A 19,304-nucleotide genomic window follows, 5' to 3' on the forward strand; every position below is an offset into this window, starting at 1 on the left:
AAGGTATATCTATCAAAGAACAACATTACATGTAAGAAGGTCTTTGAACTTACAGGTAATGCTTAGTGTCCATGTCATAAGTGCATATTGTGAAATGTCAATTCCTGACTCTAATGTTAATTGTGAAACACAGAAATAAAAATTCATACCTTACAGCTAACTACTTTTATTTATACATATAAGGAAATATATGTCGAATTATCATTGTTTTAATACGCATAATTCTTCAAATAAGTCTAAATATTGGGCGCATTTTCTAATCGTATACGATTTAAGTCACCGGGACGAAATGTAATGACAACAACATGAAAACGAATGACAAAAAACGAATTTGCTTTGTCAATTCAACGCCGATGGCTTCACGAGACGAATTTGAAAGATTTTGGACGAATCGGAATGCTAACAATTTGAATTATACTGAACCTTAAATGAAATCTAGTGGTAGCTTTCTGAAATTCAAATTGAGAAGTGAGCTTTGCGATGATCGGGGACGAAATTAAAGTATCGATATAGGGAATTTATTTATTTATTGATTTGTTCGATAGTTTGTTTGTTTACTTCTTTATTGGTTCTTTTTTGTTTTCCTTAATGTTCATGTATGTTGTTTTGGGTCATATTTGTTTGTAAGATTTGTCCTGGTCGAATAAATAATAATAATAATAATAATAATAATTCGAGTGATACAAGTGTTAAAATAGCCGGGAAAACCTATATTAAAACTAAAAGAACACATCATTTTGAAATTCTCACTACATTAATTTCAAGTTTAAAGACGTCATGATTCTGAAACCTTGCAAAATCATTTGCGGTTGTCCAAGGAATGTCTAAACACAATGTGCCGCTAGAGGGCGCAATTGAATGACGTCATCATGCTTTTTTTTGGTGCTTGGCATCCCTCATTAAAAACTTCCATAATTTGTTTGTCTGCAGTAAAATGCATCTGTTTTCAAGTTATATGATGACGTCATGATGACGCCACAAAATGTTTCATATCTTTGGACTGGCAAATTCATACCAGGTTTAATCATCATCCCGTGAATCGTTTGGAGGAAATTAAGCTCGTTTTGATTATAATACTTCTGTCTGTATTGATTATAATCCTTCTTTCTGTATTTTAAATTCACCTAACTTTGACCTTCCGGAAGTCCCGGAAGTAAAGGTCAAGCGATTTCACGTACACGATAAAAATGTTATCAATTAGCGATCTATCTGATTACAAAGTATGAACATGATATATAATTTTGTTCAATAGTAATAAGAAGTTGGTCACTTCTTAACTAAAATTGTTTGTAATTTGATACCTGATGACGTCATCATGACGTCAGAGTAATGCACACCTTTGGATCACGGATTATGTTGGTTCAAAGTTACCATTCAGTTTGAACCATAAACCATTGAGAAGAAAACCCGCGGAGAATATAGGCCTATGTCCGGGAAAAAAAGAAAGAAAAAAGGAGAGAAAGAAGGGGAGACGGAAACAAGGCGAGATGAATTCTTACCATTTCAAAACAGCTTTCGGTCTGTGCCCGATCACTCGATTAAAACAGGAGCTCAGACTTTTCAGACAACTGGATCAGTATGATTTTCTTTCATGTTATATGCCACGGTCCAATATCAATAGGTGAATCAGTCTCGAGGAATTGCGCAAATGTCGAATGGAAGAGGAGATAAGGTGATCCCTGCTACACCATGGAAGGAGATGGGCGGAGAATGGTCCGGTTTACGGAATGTAAACCTGTGGATGAGACGTGTGAAGAAGATGAAGAGTTCGGTTTTTGACATTTGCTCTCCGATACATATGCGATGGCCTGCAGGAAATATAAAAAAAAACCCCACATCACCTTAATTTCCCCTATCCCGACAATAAAGTTCCCTCAATACTGCTGTAGTCGAGTCCACATTTCGAGTCGAGCCCGGGTCAGAGCTCTCGTGTCAAAGCCATATCCTGGTTTAAGAAATGTTATCGAGAGTGGGACTGACAGTAATAGCGCACTCCACAAGATTTGCATGTTGTGCAAATGTTGATAACCTTCAATATTGGTCAATTCAGACATGGATCAAAATGGTCTTAAAAGTTGACCAGCCAAGTACTGAAAAGTCTACACAAGATATATATTTGGATTTGGGGCATCTTTTGGCACCAGCAGGCATCCATGCTAAATCACCCATTTATAGGATAACAAATGAAAGGTGGGTGGATGCCACCCTTAATATTGAATTTGAAGGTCATTTTCATGGTCACAAAGTTCAAGTGTGGACGGATCCAACGTTATGGTTCTTAAGGATATACAGTTTCACTTGTTAGATTTAACATGCAATGTAGGAGCACATACTTTGCTCGACATGATACAAATGTGTACATGTTGCCTAAAAGGTATTTTCTTCATCTGCAGCATATACATCGTACAAGTTCGTGTGTGAAAAATGCCACCAGCTTAAACCGTTTTAAGACGCTGCTGAAAACTCATCTTATTTTTGTAACTGCTTTTGATTTGTAATGGATTTTATTGTAAGTATTTTAAATGAATTTATTCACGTCTTGGAGAGCGAGACGTGTATTTAAACAAATTATAGCACTTATCCCCCTCTCCTTCGTCCCACTAAACCGTCATTTTATCATCAGCATCTTCTTGTCATTTATTTCCCCAATTACCAAACTACAACTGATCTTGACCGAACCTGTTGAGAAGGGTATCATATCATCTTCTCGCTTGGCCAGTTTCCCGGACTCGTCCAAGAACCTTGCTGGGTTAAACCTGTCTGGTTCTTTCCAGACCGTAGAATCAAGTCCGATTGCTCCTATATTGGCGAAGACAATACTTCCTTTTGGGATGTGGTAGCCACCGATCACAGTATCTTGGGAGGCCCGGTGGGGTGCTCCTAGAGGAACAACATTGCCAAGGCGCATAATCTCAAGAATGGTGGCCGCTGTGTATGGGAGCTTGGGCCTGTCAGACATCCTGGGGTAGCTGTTACGTCCTACAATTGCGTCAATCTCTTGTTGCACCTTAATGAGGTTAAAGATGTGGGAAAAAGAGAAAAAGGCAAGCTTGAAAACTTACGACAGTGGCGTAGCACAGTCATTTTTATTGGAGGGGGGTTAATTTTTTTTGAAAAGCGCACGGTGTTAAAAACCGACGATTATGCACACTAACGGACAATATATGGTGCTTTTAACGGCGATACATGCGCGAAATTAACAAAAAAGCACCCGCAACGGCCGATGGCACCGAAAAAAGGCCACCACTTACTTTTAAAAGGGCACTTGTTCAGAAAAAAGGGCACTTGTTAAAAAAGGGCACTCTTTACAAAATATTTTTTTTGGGGGGGGGGGGGGGAAAGCGCTGGTGACAAAAGGGCATTTGAATAGAAAAGGGCAGTCTTTACAAAATATTGGGGTAAATACCCCCTTACCCCCCCCCCCCCCCCACCACCCGCTGGCTACGCCTATGTACGACCGAATTATGTAACCATCAAATTCCTTTTTAACAGTTGAAATCTGTATTTTGTGAAATGTTTAAAGAAGTTCACTTGCAATTTCTGGGAAAAACGTTTTACCTGTCTTTATTTTGGTTTTCTTACACCAAAGAGACACCACAGTGAAAGGTTTCTGTTCAGTGGTGAATTTCACCCCTTACTCATTCAACAGCTCACCAGGAATATCAACAGCTTTCCTTTTCCTACTACCTGTAATCTCCATTGCATGCAATCAAGCTATACTTGTCGTACACAAGTAGTAAGATATTTCATTGTTCAGAAAGTCAAGAACAATTTTAAGCCAAAAAAACTCAAACTTTAAACAAAACTAAATGCTAATTTTAACATACTAAATAAGTAGAACATTTTTGTACCAATTTCGAGACTAATGACTAGACAGAGAATTCACAGCATGTTTGCAGTCAGTCCAGTTTTCAGATTTAATTTCCGGACAGATTATCTCAAACTTCACATAGGCCTACATTAAATTTTGCATAGAAAGGTTAATGTGTTAAAATTGTCCTAAATGGTGTTTGAAAATCGTGTCGCAGGTGTTATTTTTTGAAGTGCCCAACATGGGGAATTTCTTTACCCTTTTCTGCTGCCAAAGGGTAGAATATAACCCATTCAAAAGAAAAGTAAGTCCGAGTATAATGTCCATGCACTTACCTTGGTCTGTATGTTCGGATATGCCATCATATACAACATCCCCCATCGCACTGTGGTTGACGTAGCCTCGGTACCAGCTATGAAGAGATCGGACACTGTTGCGTACATGTCCTTTAGGTTTGCTTGAGACTTGTTCCCTACAGCAGATTTCATTTCTCGGAGATACACGTCAATGAAGTCCCGTGGATGATCTGGATCAAAGTCTCTCATGTGATCTTCAACAGCCTTGCTCGTGAAATCACGTATGAGTTGGAGGTTTCTTCCGGTTTCTCTTACCGGAGGCAGTAACCAAGCGAACAGGTGGGCACCAGGCATGACTTGTAGAGCACCCGTGACGCCCCCTATTAGCTGGATATTGCGGTATATTGCCCCTAGTAGCTGCTTAAATTGGGGATCGGAATAGTCGTAGCGAGTACCAAATATCATCTTGCAGATAACGTTGGATACGGCATTGGCCATGAGGACATAGGGACTAAATGGCCGGCCTTCATGCTTAGACATCTCAGCCACAAGATGGTCAGCTTCAACCGCAATCTGGTCATCAAAATCCGTTCTGTTCAGACCAAAGTCCTTCATGAAGGTAATTGCAGTCTTCCTCTGAACTTTCCATGCATCTCCTGATGCAAATGCCACCCCTGTAAAACGAGGCGAAACAATATTACAAAGCAGGGGCGGCGGAACCGGGGGGGGGGGGGATTTGCCCCCTCCCAAGTTTACCCAAGTGCCCCTCTTGCTGACATAAATGTGCACCCTCAAGATGAAAACAAAACTGGCCCTTAAATTTCGGATAATTTGTTTTCAGTAACCATTTCCCAAAATGGTATAGAGAGTTCTTATATGAACGAGGAATATAAAAACCAAGCCCCGAAACACTTACAATGCGCCCTGAAAATGGGCACATAATGCGTAGTTTGCATAATGGACGGTTTTGAAGAGCGCCCCCTATTTTGAAGATACCACCCCCTCCCCCACTATTTGATTTTACGGAGGCCAAGTGTCCGGTGAAAAAAACCGTGTCGACATTTTAGCACGGATGAAGCAAATGCCTCTTTTTGGAGATGCCCCCCCCCCCCCCAGTTTGAAAACTGTTCCGCCACCGCTGGTACAAAGTCATGCTTAGGCATGGGTTGCAGCAAACTTTGCGAACTTGGTTTGTTTCAAACCAATCTTCTTGGACCATTATGCTCGTTTGACCTGTCTTGTCCGATCGATATTGTTTGAACGATTTAGCCCATTTAAACCACGTATTTATACAAATACCCTGCGCGGCCAAAATTTGTCATTACATCCCTCTAAATTTGTCAAAGCCATAAGACGGGCTTGCACATAACCCCGTAAGCGTTTTCACGAAGGGACGAATTTGGACACGAGGTGTTGAACAGTGGTTCTGAGAAAATCGGGTTTTCAGTTGGTCACTTTTGATTGGCCTATTTTTAGAGCACATGTTGACTTTTTTTTTTATAAAGATAATAAGCTCAGATCTTAAACTTCAAAAATGTACACATTTCAGAATAACAGAACAATTTATAGTTGCGGAGTAATTAACCTTCATAGAAATTTGTCTGTTCGTAAAAACTCAAAATCCCACACGCGCGTTGTTTTTCCGGGCAATTTGCCTATACCAATTGCGCGCTAAATTCGTCTCTTCGTGAAAACTTAAAATCCCACACGCGCGTTGTTTTACCCATCGAACCGCGCGTTGTTTTTGCCCCATAGAACAACGTGTCTCTTCGTGAAAACTTAAAACACGATGTAAGAATGTTCCTTACACTGATTGTCATGATTTCATTGATTTAAACTGATTTTGACCAACAAACTTCGCCAAAAGTTCGTTGCTGCTTACTTAACCGATTTCGGCCGGAAAAAGAATTTCGAAAAACAATATGGATTTTGGCCGATTTCGTCCCTTCTGGCGTTATCATATTATCATACTACCTGCCATTAGCATACTACCCGCCATTATCATACTACCTGCCATTAGCATACTACCCGCCATTAGCATACTACCCGCCATTATCATACTACCTGCCATTAGCATACTACCCGCCATTAGCATACTACCCGCCATTAGCATACTACCCGCCATTAGCATACTACCCGCCATTAGCATACTACCCGCCATTAGCATACTACCTGCCATTAGCATACTGCCTGCCATTAACATACTACCCGCCATTAGCATACTACCCGCCATTAGCATACTACCCGCCATTAGCATACTACCCGCCATTAGCATACTACCCGCCATTAGCATACTACCCGCCATTAGCATACTACCCGCCATTAGCATACTACCCGCCATTAGCATACTACCCGCCATTAGCATACTACCTGCCATTAGCATACTACCCGCCATTAGCATACTGCCGGCCATTAGCATACTACCCGCCATTAGCATACTACCCGCCATTAGCATACTACCCGCCATTAGCATACTACCTGCCATTAGCATACTACCTGCCATTAGCATACTACCCGCCATTAGCATACTGCCTGCCATTAGCATACTACCCGCCATTAGCATACTACCCGCCATTAGCATACTACCTGCCATTAGCATACTACCCGCCATTAGCATACTACCCGCCATTAGCATACTACCCGCCATTAGCATACTACCCGCCATTAGCATACTACCTGCCATTAGCATACTACCCGCCATTAGCATACTACCCGCCATTAGCATACTACCTGCCATTAGCATACTACCTGCCATAAGCATACTACCTGCCATTAGCATACTACCCGCCATTAGCATACTACCCGCCATTAGCATGCTACCTGCCATTAGCATACTACCTGCCATTAGCATACTACCCGCCATTAGCATACTACCCGCCATTAGCATACTACCCGCCATTAGCATACTACCCGCCATTAGCATACTACCTGCCATAAGCATACTACCTGCCATTAGCATACTACCTGCCATAAGCATACTACCTGCCATTAGCATACTACCTGCCATTAGCATACTACCTGCCATTAGCATACTACCCGCCATTAGCATACTACCTGCCATTAGCATACTACCTGCCATTAGCATACTACCTGCCATTAGCATACTACCCGCCATTAGCATACTACCCGCCATTAGCATACTACCCGCCATTAGCATACTACCTGCCATTAGCATACTACCTGCCATTAGCATACTACCCGCCATTAGCATACTACCCGCCATTAGCATACTACCCGCCATTAGCATACTACCTGCCATTAGCATACTACCTGCCATTAGCATACTACCCGCCATTAGCATACTACCCGCCATTAGCATACTACCTGCCATTAGCATACTACCTGCCATAAGCATACTACCTGCCATTAGCATACTACCCGCCATTAGCATACTACCCGCCATTAGCATGCTACCTGCCATTAGCATACTACCTGCCATTAGCATACTACCCGCCATTAGCATACTACCCGCCATTAGCATACTACCCGCCATTAGCATACTACCCGCCATTAGCATACTACCTGCCATAAGCATACTACCTGCCATTAGCATACTACCTGCCATAAGCATACTACCTGCCATTAGCATACTACCTGCCATTAGCATACTACCTGCCATTAGCATACTACCCGCCATTAGCATACTACCTGCCATTAGCATACTACCTGCCATTAGCATACTACCTGCCATTAGCATACTACCCGCCATTAGCATACTACCCGCCATTAGCATACTACCTGCCATTAGCATACTACCTGCCATAAGCATACTATCTGCCATTAGCATATAGTATGAGGAGAGCAAGACGTGATTTCTTTTTCTCATGAAAATTGACGTCAATATTTACGGAGGCCCATTCGTGCCAGGTTTTAAGTGAAATAACGCAATAGTTTTGCGAAATAACGCAACAGTTTAGCGAAATAACGCAACAGTATTGCGAAATAACACAACAGTATTGCGAAATAACGCAATAGAACTGCGAAAAAACGCAATAGTATTGCGAAATGCAATAGTATTGCGAAATAACGCATTTCTTTTGGGCAAAATAACGCAACAGAATTACGAAATAAGGCAATATACTTATTGCGAAATAACGCAACACTTTTGCAAAGTAACGCAATACTAGTCGTGTACAAACTTCAACTCGGGTGTTCAGTTTGGCCTTTAAAATGTCCATTTTGATTAAATATTCTTGAAGTTCCTGACCGTCAATGCCAAATGGGTATAAAATCCCAATGTTCCTTAAGATTCGTGAAAGAACACACGTCATACAATCTCCAGTCATTGCTTTAGGTCTTTGGTCCTATCATTTTATTATGTGTCCTCCGCTAACCCCCTTTACAAATCCAGGATCCGCCATGCAGGGTGGGCTTTTATACACCATACAAACTTTCTGTGTCATAATATATGACATGAGAATTTGCCTATAAGTACGCCTAAAGTAGGCCGAAGTAGGCCTAAAGGTTCAACCATTCGGACTCCTGCATTCCTTCATTCAACCATTGAGTTTCATTTCGCAAAAAAAACTATTGCGTTATTTCGCAAAAGTATTGCGCTATTTCGCAAAAGTATTGCGTTATTTCGCAATACTATCGCGTTATTTCACAATACTATTGCGTTATTTCGCAATAAGAATATTTTGTTACTTTTAAAACCTGGCACGAACGGGCTTCCGTAAATATTCGTGATATGGGGCAAGTCGTGATTTTTTTGTCGTTTATATTGACTCAATATTCGCGATTTGTGACGTCCCTTCAAAGCCACCTTAGTTTCTAAAGTGCAGTTACGACAGATTCATGTTTTGAGTGACGATCAGAAATCCCTACCTTCACCGTGCAGCACATGACGCAGGATTCTTACGGACGGTCTATCACGGATGTGCTTGTTGTGAAAAGCCTCTCGTATCAGTTCAGCTCCGTGGATGATTACCAGTTTGACCATGAAAAGTTCCACAATGTATATTGATCCATATCGTCGATACAATCTGAAATAAGAAAAGCCCACTGTAGTCATAAATGACTGTCAAAATTTCAAATAAATTAAAACGATGCAGTTAGTGTGCTCCTTTATGCTCCTTTCAAAACTTCTACATTCAAAGCCACGACAGGCCTGCGAGCATCATCGCTCCAACAAACGTCTTGGTGCACGATGTTGTCTCTTCAATACATTGCTCAAGAACATCTAAACAAGAAACTCAGACTCTTATTTCTTGTTTAATGCAATAAAATAGATCCAATATTGCAAGAGTAAAACATTTGATGTGTTATTTCAAATTTTGTTCATGTGATAAGCTTTGTCTTATTTCACACAAAAGTCCCACTTGCGAATTCAGCGTAGCTATGCGTGTAAGGTCTCAATTATAGCCCCTGTCACACCTTTGCGTATCCTAATTCTTAATATGAGTTCCTTATCAACAATTTTCAATACGCAGCCGTACGCTCAATTAACGCCGAAATGTTTTGATCACTTTGACTTATGTGCGACGCACATCTAGCGTACAGGTAACGAATTCAGCGCATCCATTGCGTATGAGATGCGTATGAGTTGCGTATGCAGTGCACAACATTATTTTTCGGGCTGCGAATAGGTCAGTATGCAGTGCGCATGCCGAGCGTATTCCGGACGCACCCGACTTATGCCGACCGCATGCTTGACGCACTTCTGAGCGTATTCCCGCCGCATTTCCGCCGCTCGCCGTCCGCGGCGTGCGTTGCATCTGCGCTGCAAGTACGCTATGTATACGTCCAATACTGGCGGCTCATATGCTGACGGGGTGCGTCACGAACACATAGCGTACTCGTAACGCACTCGACCGATGCGGGACCGAGGCGCTGCGTATTTATAACTTATGACCTGCGTAACAGCGTACGCAGCGTAGTTTTGTGCATGCCCAAAACTATCCTGCGTACTGGGCCGTACCATGCGTATATCTGCGTACATAAAACCTACACAAAACGATAGAGATGCATATGAGGTGCGTATTGTGCGTACGACTGCGTATGAAAAAAATATCAATGCGCAACTCATAAGGAATTAGGATACGCAGAAGTGTGACAGGGCCCTATCCAACGTTCTGATTATGTCCGAAAGGTACATTACGGTACAATACGCATGACTTAAGTCGCGCAACACTGTGTGGTGTGTTAGCAAATCAAGTATAAAGATCATGAGCTTTTTGTGCATTTTGTTTTTACAAGAAGGAACAAATTTATGCCAAACTTGAAATTAGGTGCATATCAACTAACCTGCTGAACTTTTAGTGCAGTACAGAACATATAATAGTACATTTTGAGAAACCGGAGAAAACGTATGCACAATCTTGTTGGATCTCGAAACCGGATTCCGTTGCCAACGCACGTAAAAAGTGTTTCCGCAGGCACTTTATTTTAAAACTCCGTACAATGTTATATATCCTCAAAACAATACCATTTCGGGAGGAATAATTTCACAGTGATTTGATACCAGCCCTTTCTTCACATTGAGCAACGTTTCTGTGAAAGTATCGGTAGGTACTTTCCCGTTATTTGCTAATGATACTAGGTGGCTCGTGTATAAACAAGTAAACACTATTACACCTTAGCGGAGGGGCTTCCCTACTCCTTGCTTACAGTCCCTTGCTTGGTCACTTTTCGCTAGTCAAAGAATATAAATATATCCTCCAAAAGACCTGCACCTGACTACTTTGGTGCATCTGTGCTCAATTCAACTGAATTCTTTTAGAAAGACCAGCAGGCCGGGTAATGATCTCGGTGCATTGTAAAACCAAAGATGATGGGTTAACCAATCAAACTTGTATCTGATTCGTCATAAAGTAGAAACGAGGCTGTCAAAGTCGCAAAATACACCACGTGGATATTAAAATGAAAAACAGCTTAAAGGAATCGAGGATAATCTAATCAAGTTCAAGTTGGGCGTTTCTGTTTTCCTGTCAGTAAAATGTCAAGAAGATTGGCATTTAAGTTTAACGCAGTAGCTGTAACCTTTACTTTAATTTGACGGCTGTTTATCTATTTTCAAGTTTACCAAAATCAACAATCCAGTTTATCGAGGTTTCCAGTTCGAAAATTGGGCGAGTACAAGATAACTTGAAAACAATCGGAAGCTCGTTTTATTTGTGGAAGTTCACGTTTCTGGCGCTGTGGTCCAATCGACTCGTGTGCCGTGGTACACGGGTTCGAATCCTGACGGATTCTTGTGCTTGTGCTCTTGAGCAAGGCACTTTACCATTATTGCTTCGTCCTTCGGATGGGACGTAAAGCCGTAGGTCCCATGTGTAGTGTAATGCACGTTAAAGAACCAGTAACACTTATCGCTAAGAGAGGGGGTTTGCCCCAGTGTTTCTGGCAGTGGCTGCAAAGTACGCCGCAACACCTTGTAAACCCTTTATAAAGGTGCTACAAAATGGGTCTCATTTTTTCATCAACTTCATTTACCTATTCTAAAAAAAAAAAGAGCGCTTTGAAGCGCTATATAAATGTAATATATTATTTATTATTCTTCTTTTAAAGTTGTTTTTTAGTAAAACTATGTGGAAGAACGGGGTATTTACCCCTTTAACACATAGGATTGTGTACAGCTCATCTTTTTGTGTCTATACAATGAAAAAGTCCCTTTATCAAGTGCATATACACTGTATCTGGACAGAAGCCACTTAACACATGTAAACAATTGTATACATTCTCAACCATAGGAATATATTACCCGCCTTTACAAGCTTTGGAAAACCTTATACTTATTAAATGGGAAAGTTGGCTTTACATAATGGATTATGAATTTTGTTTGAGTACTTTATGGGGCATCTTATACTTTTTGTTAATTAATGAATACTTAATAAGTGCGGAGTCATAAGTCCGCTCAGGACGAGTGCGTAACTTGACAGGGTTCTCGCTCTCTCCGCTTTTCGCTGTCGATGGGCCTAGAAGACGTTGATGGTTGCTGGAATTTACAGGCGAAATTCTCTCTTTTTGAGGGATGATAGGCATCCTGACAGAATGCCAGAATAGGCAGCTGTGAGTGAGAGCACGCTGGCTTGGGGTTGTTCAATTCTACCGATGCCCAGTGATCGATGAAAGATGAACAGAGACAATTAAATGACGAGATAATCAAGTACAAGATCAGTACATGCAGTCCGGAGTTGTCATTCCATCCCAAGGGTACACGCCCTCAACCCCGAGGTAGACTCCACACCCCCTCCTTGGCAGGAGCCAACCCGCTCCTATTCCACATGATGACAACTATAGAATCATATTATGTTTAATTTAACTATTGTAGCCCTTCCCCGGGGTTATGGCGCTTGTTCTTATTTGTGGAAACAAACCCATCTAACCTAACCCAACCCAACCCAACCCAACCCAACCCAACCCAACCCAACCCAACCCAACCCAACCCAACCCAACCCAACCCAACCCAACCCAACACAACCCAACCCAACACAACCCAACCTATCATTAAACAGGTCACTAAACAATAACATGAATTATTGCCACCCCGAAACACAAGAGAAAAACACATTCTCTATATCCTTTCATGAAAATCGAACTGAATAGTGCATATTTAGGCAACAATTGCATTTACACAGTTAAATGTGCCCTTCATGTGGATATAGGTCTATGGAGGGGTCCACTAGACGAAGAGTTCAGGAAATAGTGTTAGAGAAATCTTTAAAATCCCGAATCTGTAGAATTCTAAAATTACTCACAACTTTTGGCAAAGAGGCTTCGGTACGGTCAAAAGTAAAATTTCACCAACATTTAAAGAAGAGGTAAGATTTGATAACTCTTTCATCTACATCAAATGTCATTGACCTACTCTTTATACAGAACGGAGAGAAGCCGTAGGGAGTACATCATACTTTTATAGAATCAATATACTGAATCAATGAACAATAATATTGATGCAGTTTATCTGCGGGTACTCCAATTTGTTAGAGGTTTGGAAAGAAAGAGAAGTGCGATAAAACACTACTAAGGAAACAGGAGTTCTAATCCGTAGGCCTACTTTATTTACTTAAATATATTTTTCCCCAAACAAGTAACCAGGATGAATTCCGGGAAGAAGAAAGACTCCTATTAAAATCCAAGTGTCAATGGCCTCTGCCTTACAGCTTTAATAATGGCGCATATCTGTATACAACCATTAAAAAAATGAATTTACAATGACATCGCAGACTACTGCTACACTATTACTGCTGTAAAAAATGACAGGGAGATAATAGGTAATAATAATAATGCGTATTTATAAAGCGCACGTATCCAGTATTATTGGTGCTCAAGGCGCTACATCATTACTTTACCCTGCTCATTGGGCCAATGAAACATTCAAATACCATCTCAGCTCCCTGGGGAGTATACAGCTCGACGCTGCCATTTCCGCGCAAAGCAGCTAAATCAACCACAATAACCATCTCTATACCCCCACAGGTACCCATTTACTCCTGGGTGGAGAGAAGCAATGAGTGACAAAGTGCCTTGCCCAAGGGCACACTGGACTCGAACCCACAACCTGCATAATTACCAGCAGATCGCAAAATGAATGTTCCAGACCACGAGTCCACGGCACTCCACAGATGAGGTTATACCTAGGTGGATGGAAGTAATTGACACTTTCGGAAAACTGCTTCAAAAATCAGAATTAATTCCCATAAGAATATGAAAGAAGAAAAAAAAGTGGTATTTAAAAGCAGACATTTGATGTGAATAAACGAGAATATAGACGTAATGCGCCCGTATCAGGCAGCTCTCATACGTCATTTTCGTATCAATTTCCCGTATCGCGTATGAGAACGCACGAAGTGATGACGTCACAAAATCGATACTGATACGTGATGAGGGCTAGTCATGGTGCAAGGCGTTCTAAGCGGGGGTAGTACCGCGCACTGCGCAGTTTCCATCACGAACCTGACTCGGTCGACAAACAAGGGCAGATCCAGAACACATTTTTTTTTTGGGGGGGGGGCAAAAATAAATGTGGTCCCCCAAGAAGTGGGTCCCACAAATTACGGCGTGGGGTTCGGAGCCCGTTTAAGGGCCCCGAGAATTTTGTTGATTCTGCTTCTTCTGCTTCTGCTCATATACTGTACACAACGCCCTGTTGGACTATCTCGGTACAGTGGTGGATTCTAGATGCTCTGTGGTGCGATCAAATCTATGTGAGGAAAAGATTCAGGATCATCGCTAAGGACGTCTTGGAACCAAGACTAGACACGGACACGACTTCTGAACCCGCCGAAGCTCCATAAAAGGACAAGTGCAAAACAGCGTTAAAAACTCGACAAATCCACGCATTTAAATAAGGGAAGAATAATAAACCGTAAACTTAACATCAAAATAGAATTGACGGGTTTGGCCAAAAACAACACTTATACGCCAAACTCTGGCTATTTGGGCATTTCCACAGTAGACCTTTGGATGTGGGTATCCATTGTGATAATGTGATTAACAAGAGTGGAAAATTAAGGTGTTACGATATGATTTAAAAAGTATTGAGCCATAATGAGGTGACCTTCAAGAAGGTTACGTGACAAGGATGTATTTCTTTTTATCACTGGCAGAAAAGCTATGAATTAGAATTGTTTTGGGAACCGTTTTGTTTTTACTAACCTTCAATAAAGTAACAAAGTTCCTGTCCACATTTTCTCAATATTTTGAAAATAAATTCCGCAGAATTTCTTAAAAGCTTAGAATCAGTAGGGAACTTGTTTTAAAGTAAACATCCTTGAGGACAGTCCCAACTCGTGTTTCATAATTTAGCTGCCATTTAATGTCAAGATGCCCATTTACATCAACCTACATGATTCCTGACAGGTTTGTGTACAGCTGCTGAAATGCAGACTTTATTAGAATGACCCAATTATCTTTAGTTGGTAGGTCTTTTTTTACAGCAAGAAGCCGACTGTCTATCGATATTTGTTTTTGTCTTCGTCGAAAAAGTCTTTACTGGTGCAGAAAAGGTGTCTACATTATTAAGTTGACTTAAACTTTAGATTCCATTTAATATGACTAGGAGTTTTTATATCATGTTGTAACAGACAATTGATAACATGGCACAAAGAAGAAGAGTACACCCACCTATAGAAGATTTCATGCGGCATTTCTCTGAATATTGATGGTCGTAATATGAAATCAGCCAGAAAAGAAAGACGTCCTGGTCCTGGAGGAAGCTTATTCGGATTTCCATGCCGGATGTTCATATACATGATGAAAACCATGCAAACAATTCCGAACAAAATTGACCACAATGTGAAATCCATGGTACAGACCAATAAGATGGATTAGCTTTCAATTCTCTGTTCACACGAGTCAAGGGACTAGGATAACCAAGTAAGCTCGGCGCAATCGTTTTTATCTGGAGAGTGCAAATCAGATAAATGATGCTCAACGGACTCCCGATCAGCCAGTGACCATGCATCTGACATCCCGGTCACCGTATGGCAGTACTTGCAATGCAGACCTAATTGGCCAATCAGAGGGCTCTTGTCAAACAGTGATTTTGTGTACAGATCAGTCAGCCTATCACGAGGAACTCAACTCAGTTGTTGGAAGCATTATGACATTTCATGTAAATGATTTTGTATATCAGACGAGTTTGTGGAAGTCACTACCAGGAACATCTTACCCCACATGAATATTTGACAGAATTTAAGTGAAAAACGAGGGCGTTTCATTTTCTTGTAATTAGGTGTAATTTGTTTGGTTCAAAAGTCCCTTTTTCAAGGAAACTTAAAGATAGCGTTTTTAAAAATTGCTCTGTTGTTTCCGGATGAAAAATGGTTGATATTACTAAAAAGAAATCCCTGTCATGCTTGTCATCAGTACTGAAAATTATTGGTTCATCGAAGCTCGAAATCGAAGATCGCTTTTTCCGAAATTCGACGCCGGGCGTAATGCCCAGTAGGCCTGTATTTAACCATTTCGAATCCATTATATCTAATGTGCAATGTGTAGCCTTCCTGTTCGATACCCAATAGGTCCCTCTTCGCTACCGATTCTCTCCTGTGACAAATACACCATATGCATGCAGTAACAACGTCAACAACGCCCTCAATGCAGGCCTTACAACGCCCTCACTGCTCGGTTGTCAAGGGATGTGTACGAAGTGCACGAATTTTTGTGAAAAGATGATCCGAGAGTGTAGACGGGATACTGGCTATTGCGGTCTCATTATAATAAGGTTGAAGACCAGTAAATCGGTCCGAAATTGCCTACGCCGGCCAAATCACGATTTGCATGCCCTCAAAATCTTCAGTATTTGAGCATGCAGTGGGCCATGAACTAGAGGGTTTGTAAAACATATGGGTGGAAGCCGTGCACAGGACTGTAAGCTTGTAGTTCCGTTCAATTTGGATGAAATTGGGGAACTAAAAGCGCTCTATTTTGCAAGGGAGTGTAGGCATCGTTTTTCAAAATGGCAATGGGCTTCCGGACTTTTTTAAGGGGTGACCATCTTCGGATGGAAATTTCTCCTAAAAGTCATAAGTTGACCCCCCCCCCCGTAAATTGAAAAGAAAATGAAAGATGATGATATCAGCTTTAATTTAATGTGCGTCTCGAACACCTTGGAGAGTTGTGAGTATTTTTCCCGAATTTCTGAAGTGGGAGCATTTATCATTGGGGTCAATGGAAGTTTATGTATTGGTCTGCAACCTGTAATTTGAAATTGGCGTCGTCCATCGTTCGTTGTCAAAATATTCCGCGACAGTGTTTTTTTTTTTTAGGGGGCGTGACCTGGGGGTGGGGGGGGGTGGGTAGCGTTTCAAATGGGTTTCCAATGGCGGTTCCGCAACAAATGCGCCCAAAATCTGCAGGGGACCGATAGACCGTCATCCGATTACAGAAATTTCGAGCGAAAATGGGGGGGGGGGATGATTTGGGGGTGGAAAGGAGCTGGAATTCAATTTACTCCCGTTGGGGGCGCTCTACAGCAAGGTAGCCGCAAACAGAGGTGTTGTTTTCAGGCCAGATATCGAACTGAGAGATTTTTTTTCTCCCAATTGTTTAAATGAAATATGAGTATACATCCTTCCTCGTGCCGTACAATTGGTGTTGGGCAATTTTTTCAAAACCTCGCTTCTTTGTAATTTCAAAATGGCGTCGTCCATCGTTCGTTGTCAAAATATTCCGCGACAATATTTTTTTTTAGGGGGGCGTAACCTGGGGTGGGGAGGGGGTGGGCAGCGTTTCAAAGGGGTTTCCAATGGCGGTTCCGCAACAAATGCGCCCAAAATCTGCAGGGGACCGATAGACCGTCATCCGATTACAGAAATTTCGAGCGAAAAAAGGGGGGGGGGGATGATTTGGGGGTGGAAAGGAGCTGGAATTCAATTTACTCCCGTTGGGGGCGCCCTACAGCAAGGAAGCCGCAAACAGAGGTGTTGTTTTCAGGCCAGATATCTAACTGAGAGATTTTTTTTTTTAAATATGAGTTATTCATCCTTCCTCATGTCGTACAAGTGGTGTTGGGGAATTTTTCAAAACCTCACTTCTTTAAATGTTGCAGACCAGTAAACCGGTCCGAAATTGCCTACGCCGGCCAAATCACGATTTGTATGCCCTCAAAATCTTTAGTATTTGAGCATTCTGGTGGCCATGAACTAGAGGGTTTGTAAAAAATATGGGTGGAAGCCGTGCACACAGTGGCGTAGCCACCGGGGGGCGTGGGGGGGGGGGGGGGCGACCGCCCCCATGAAACCTTGTCGCCCCCCAATCGCCCCCCCCCCACTGAGATTTTGAGTTTCTAAAAAAAATTATCATTGATCTACATGACGCCATGGGCGTCAATCCTGGGGGGGGGGGGGGGACAGGGGACATGTCCCCCCCCCCACTTTTTGAAGGGTGGGGGACACAATATCAAATGTTCCCCCCCCCCCAGATTTTTGAACTCGTGTCTCATTTACAGGGCCCTATTATGTACTACAATGTATCTTTTGCTTAGAAAATATTGATTAAAGTGGTCAGAAATTGCCTCAGATAGCACCACAGAGCATTTAGAATCCAACATTTTTCGGGGCCCTTAAGCGAGCCCTGAACCCCACGCCTAAAGCTCAGAATTCTGGTAGCTGATTCAATGACTCCAACCTCGAAAACAATGTTCAAAAATGTTTCTTATGCCTTTAGCTAAGAAAACCTCGAAAATTATGTTTAAATTATTATCTTTTGTGCTAAGATAATTATTGGTTAAAGTGGTAAGAAATTGCCTCAGATCACACCACAGAGCATCGAGAATCCAATTTTTTCGGGGCCCTAAAGCGGGCCCCGAACCCCACGCCTATAGCTTAGAATACCGATAGCTGATTCAATGACTCCAACCTCGAAAACGATGTTCAAATAATTATCTTTTGCTAAGAAAATATTAGTTAAAGCATGGTGGAAAGTGGTAAGAAATTGCTTCAGATCACACCACAGAACATCTAGAATCAATTTTTTTTTCGGGGCCCTTAAGCGGGCCCCGAACCCCACGCCGTAAGGGCTTCGCGCTCGCATCAGTTCTGATCAAGGTATGTCCGCCCCCCCCCCACTTTTGAGAAGCGATTGACGCCCCTGCATGGCGCCCCCCCCATGAAATGTTCCAGCCCCCCCCCCCCCCCAGCGCGCCCCCCCCCCCCCCCCCCCCCCCACTGAAAAATTCCTGGCTACGCCACTGCGTGCACAGGACTGTGAGCTTGTAGTTCTGTTCAATTTGGATGAAATTGGGGAACTAAAAGCGCTAATGGGAGCAGAACGCCTCTATCGCATATCGGTACAATATAGCGGGACAACTTCCAGTCGTCAGGCTTCGGCTTACCAGTGGGGTTTAAGAGACTGTTCCTGGCACTATAAACCTCTGGCTGGGGTGCAAGCCGTAAGTCTTCAGCACTAGCCGATCACTAACAACGGTTCACCCCTAGGTCTACATAAAGTCTCACTGCGACGGATACAAAGCTTGCAGCAAAATCTTTGCACGTGAGCGGCCAGAATGTGATGGTCGCATCTCTCTCACACTGGGCATTGGGCGGATGAGGTCTTTCTCTGGCGACCCTTTTCAGGGTAGCCCGGCTGCCTCAATCTGAGGACGGCCCTAGAAAAAAGTGGCTTTAGTAAAGGCATGACCTCATGACAAACTTTGTGGGAAAAAGTTACAGACAAAAATCATATGTGTTTTGGATCTTGGAATGTTCACACAATGCTTGATGGGTCTGACCAATGTAGCCGACGCACGGCGC

The 19,304-nt window shown here is 42.3% G+C and overlaps 1 protein-coding gene across 1 annotated transcript; it reads right to left on the minus strand.

Annotated features, from left to right (window-relative positions):
- Positions 1 to 1,626: 1,626 nt before the first annotated feature.
- Positions 1,627 to 15,302, minus strand: LOC119739062 (cytochrome P450 2J2-like). The gene is made up of 5 exons (XM_038213898.1): positions 15,175 to 15,302; positions 8,935 to 9,092; positions 4,147 to 4,781; positions 2,680 to 3,007; positions 1,627 to 1,808 (listed from the first exon to the last, which is right to left on the minus strand). The coding sequence occupies exons 1-5, from the start codon at positions 15,300 to 15,302 to the stop codon at positions 1,627 to 1,629; spliced, it is 1,431 nt and encodes a 476-aa protein (XP_038069826.1).
- Between the last annotated feature and the right edge of the window lie 4,002 nt (positions 15,303 to 19,304).

The sequence above is a fragment of the Patiria miniata genome, unplaced genomic scaffold (genome assembly GCF_015706575.1).
Source record: "Patiria miniata isolate m_02_andy unplaced genomic scaffold, ASM1570657v1 HiC_scaffold_30, whole genome shotgun sequence".
In the NCBI taxonomy this organism is placed as follows: domain Eukaryota; kingdom Metazoa; phylum Echinodermata; class Asteroidea; order Valvatida; family Asterinidae; genus Patiria; species Patiria miniata.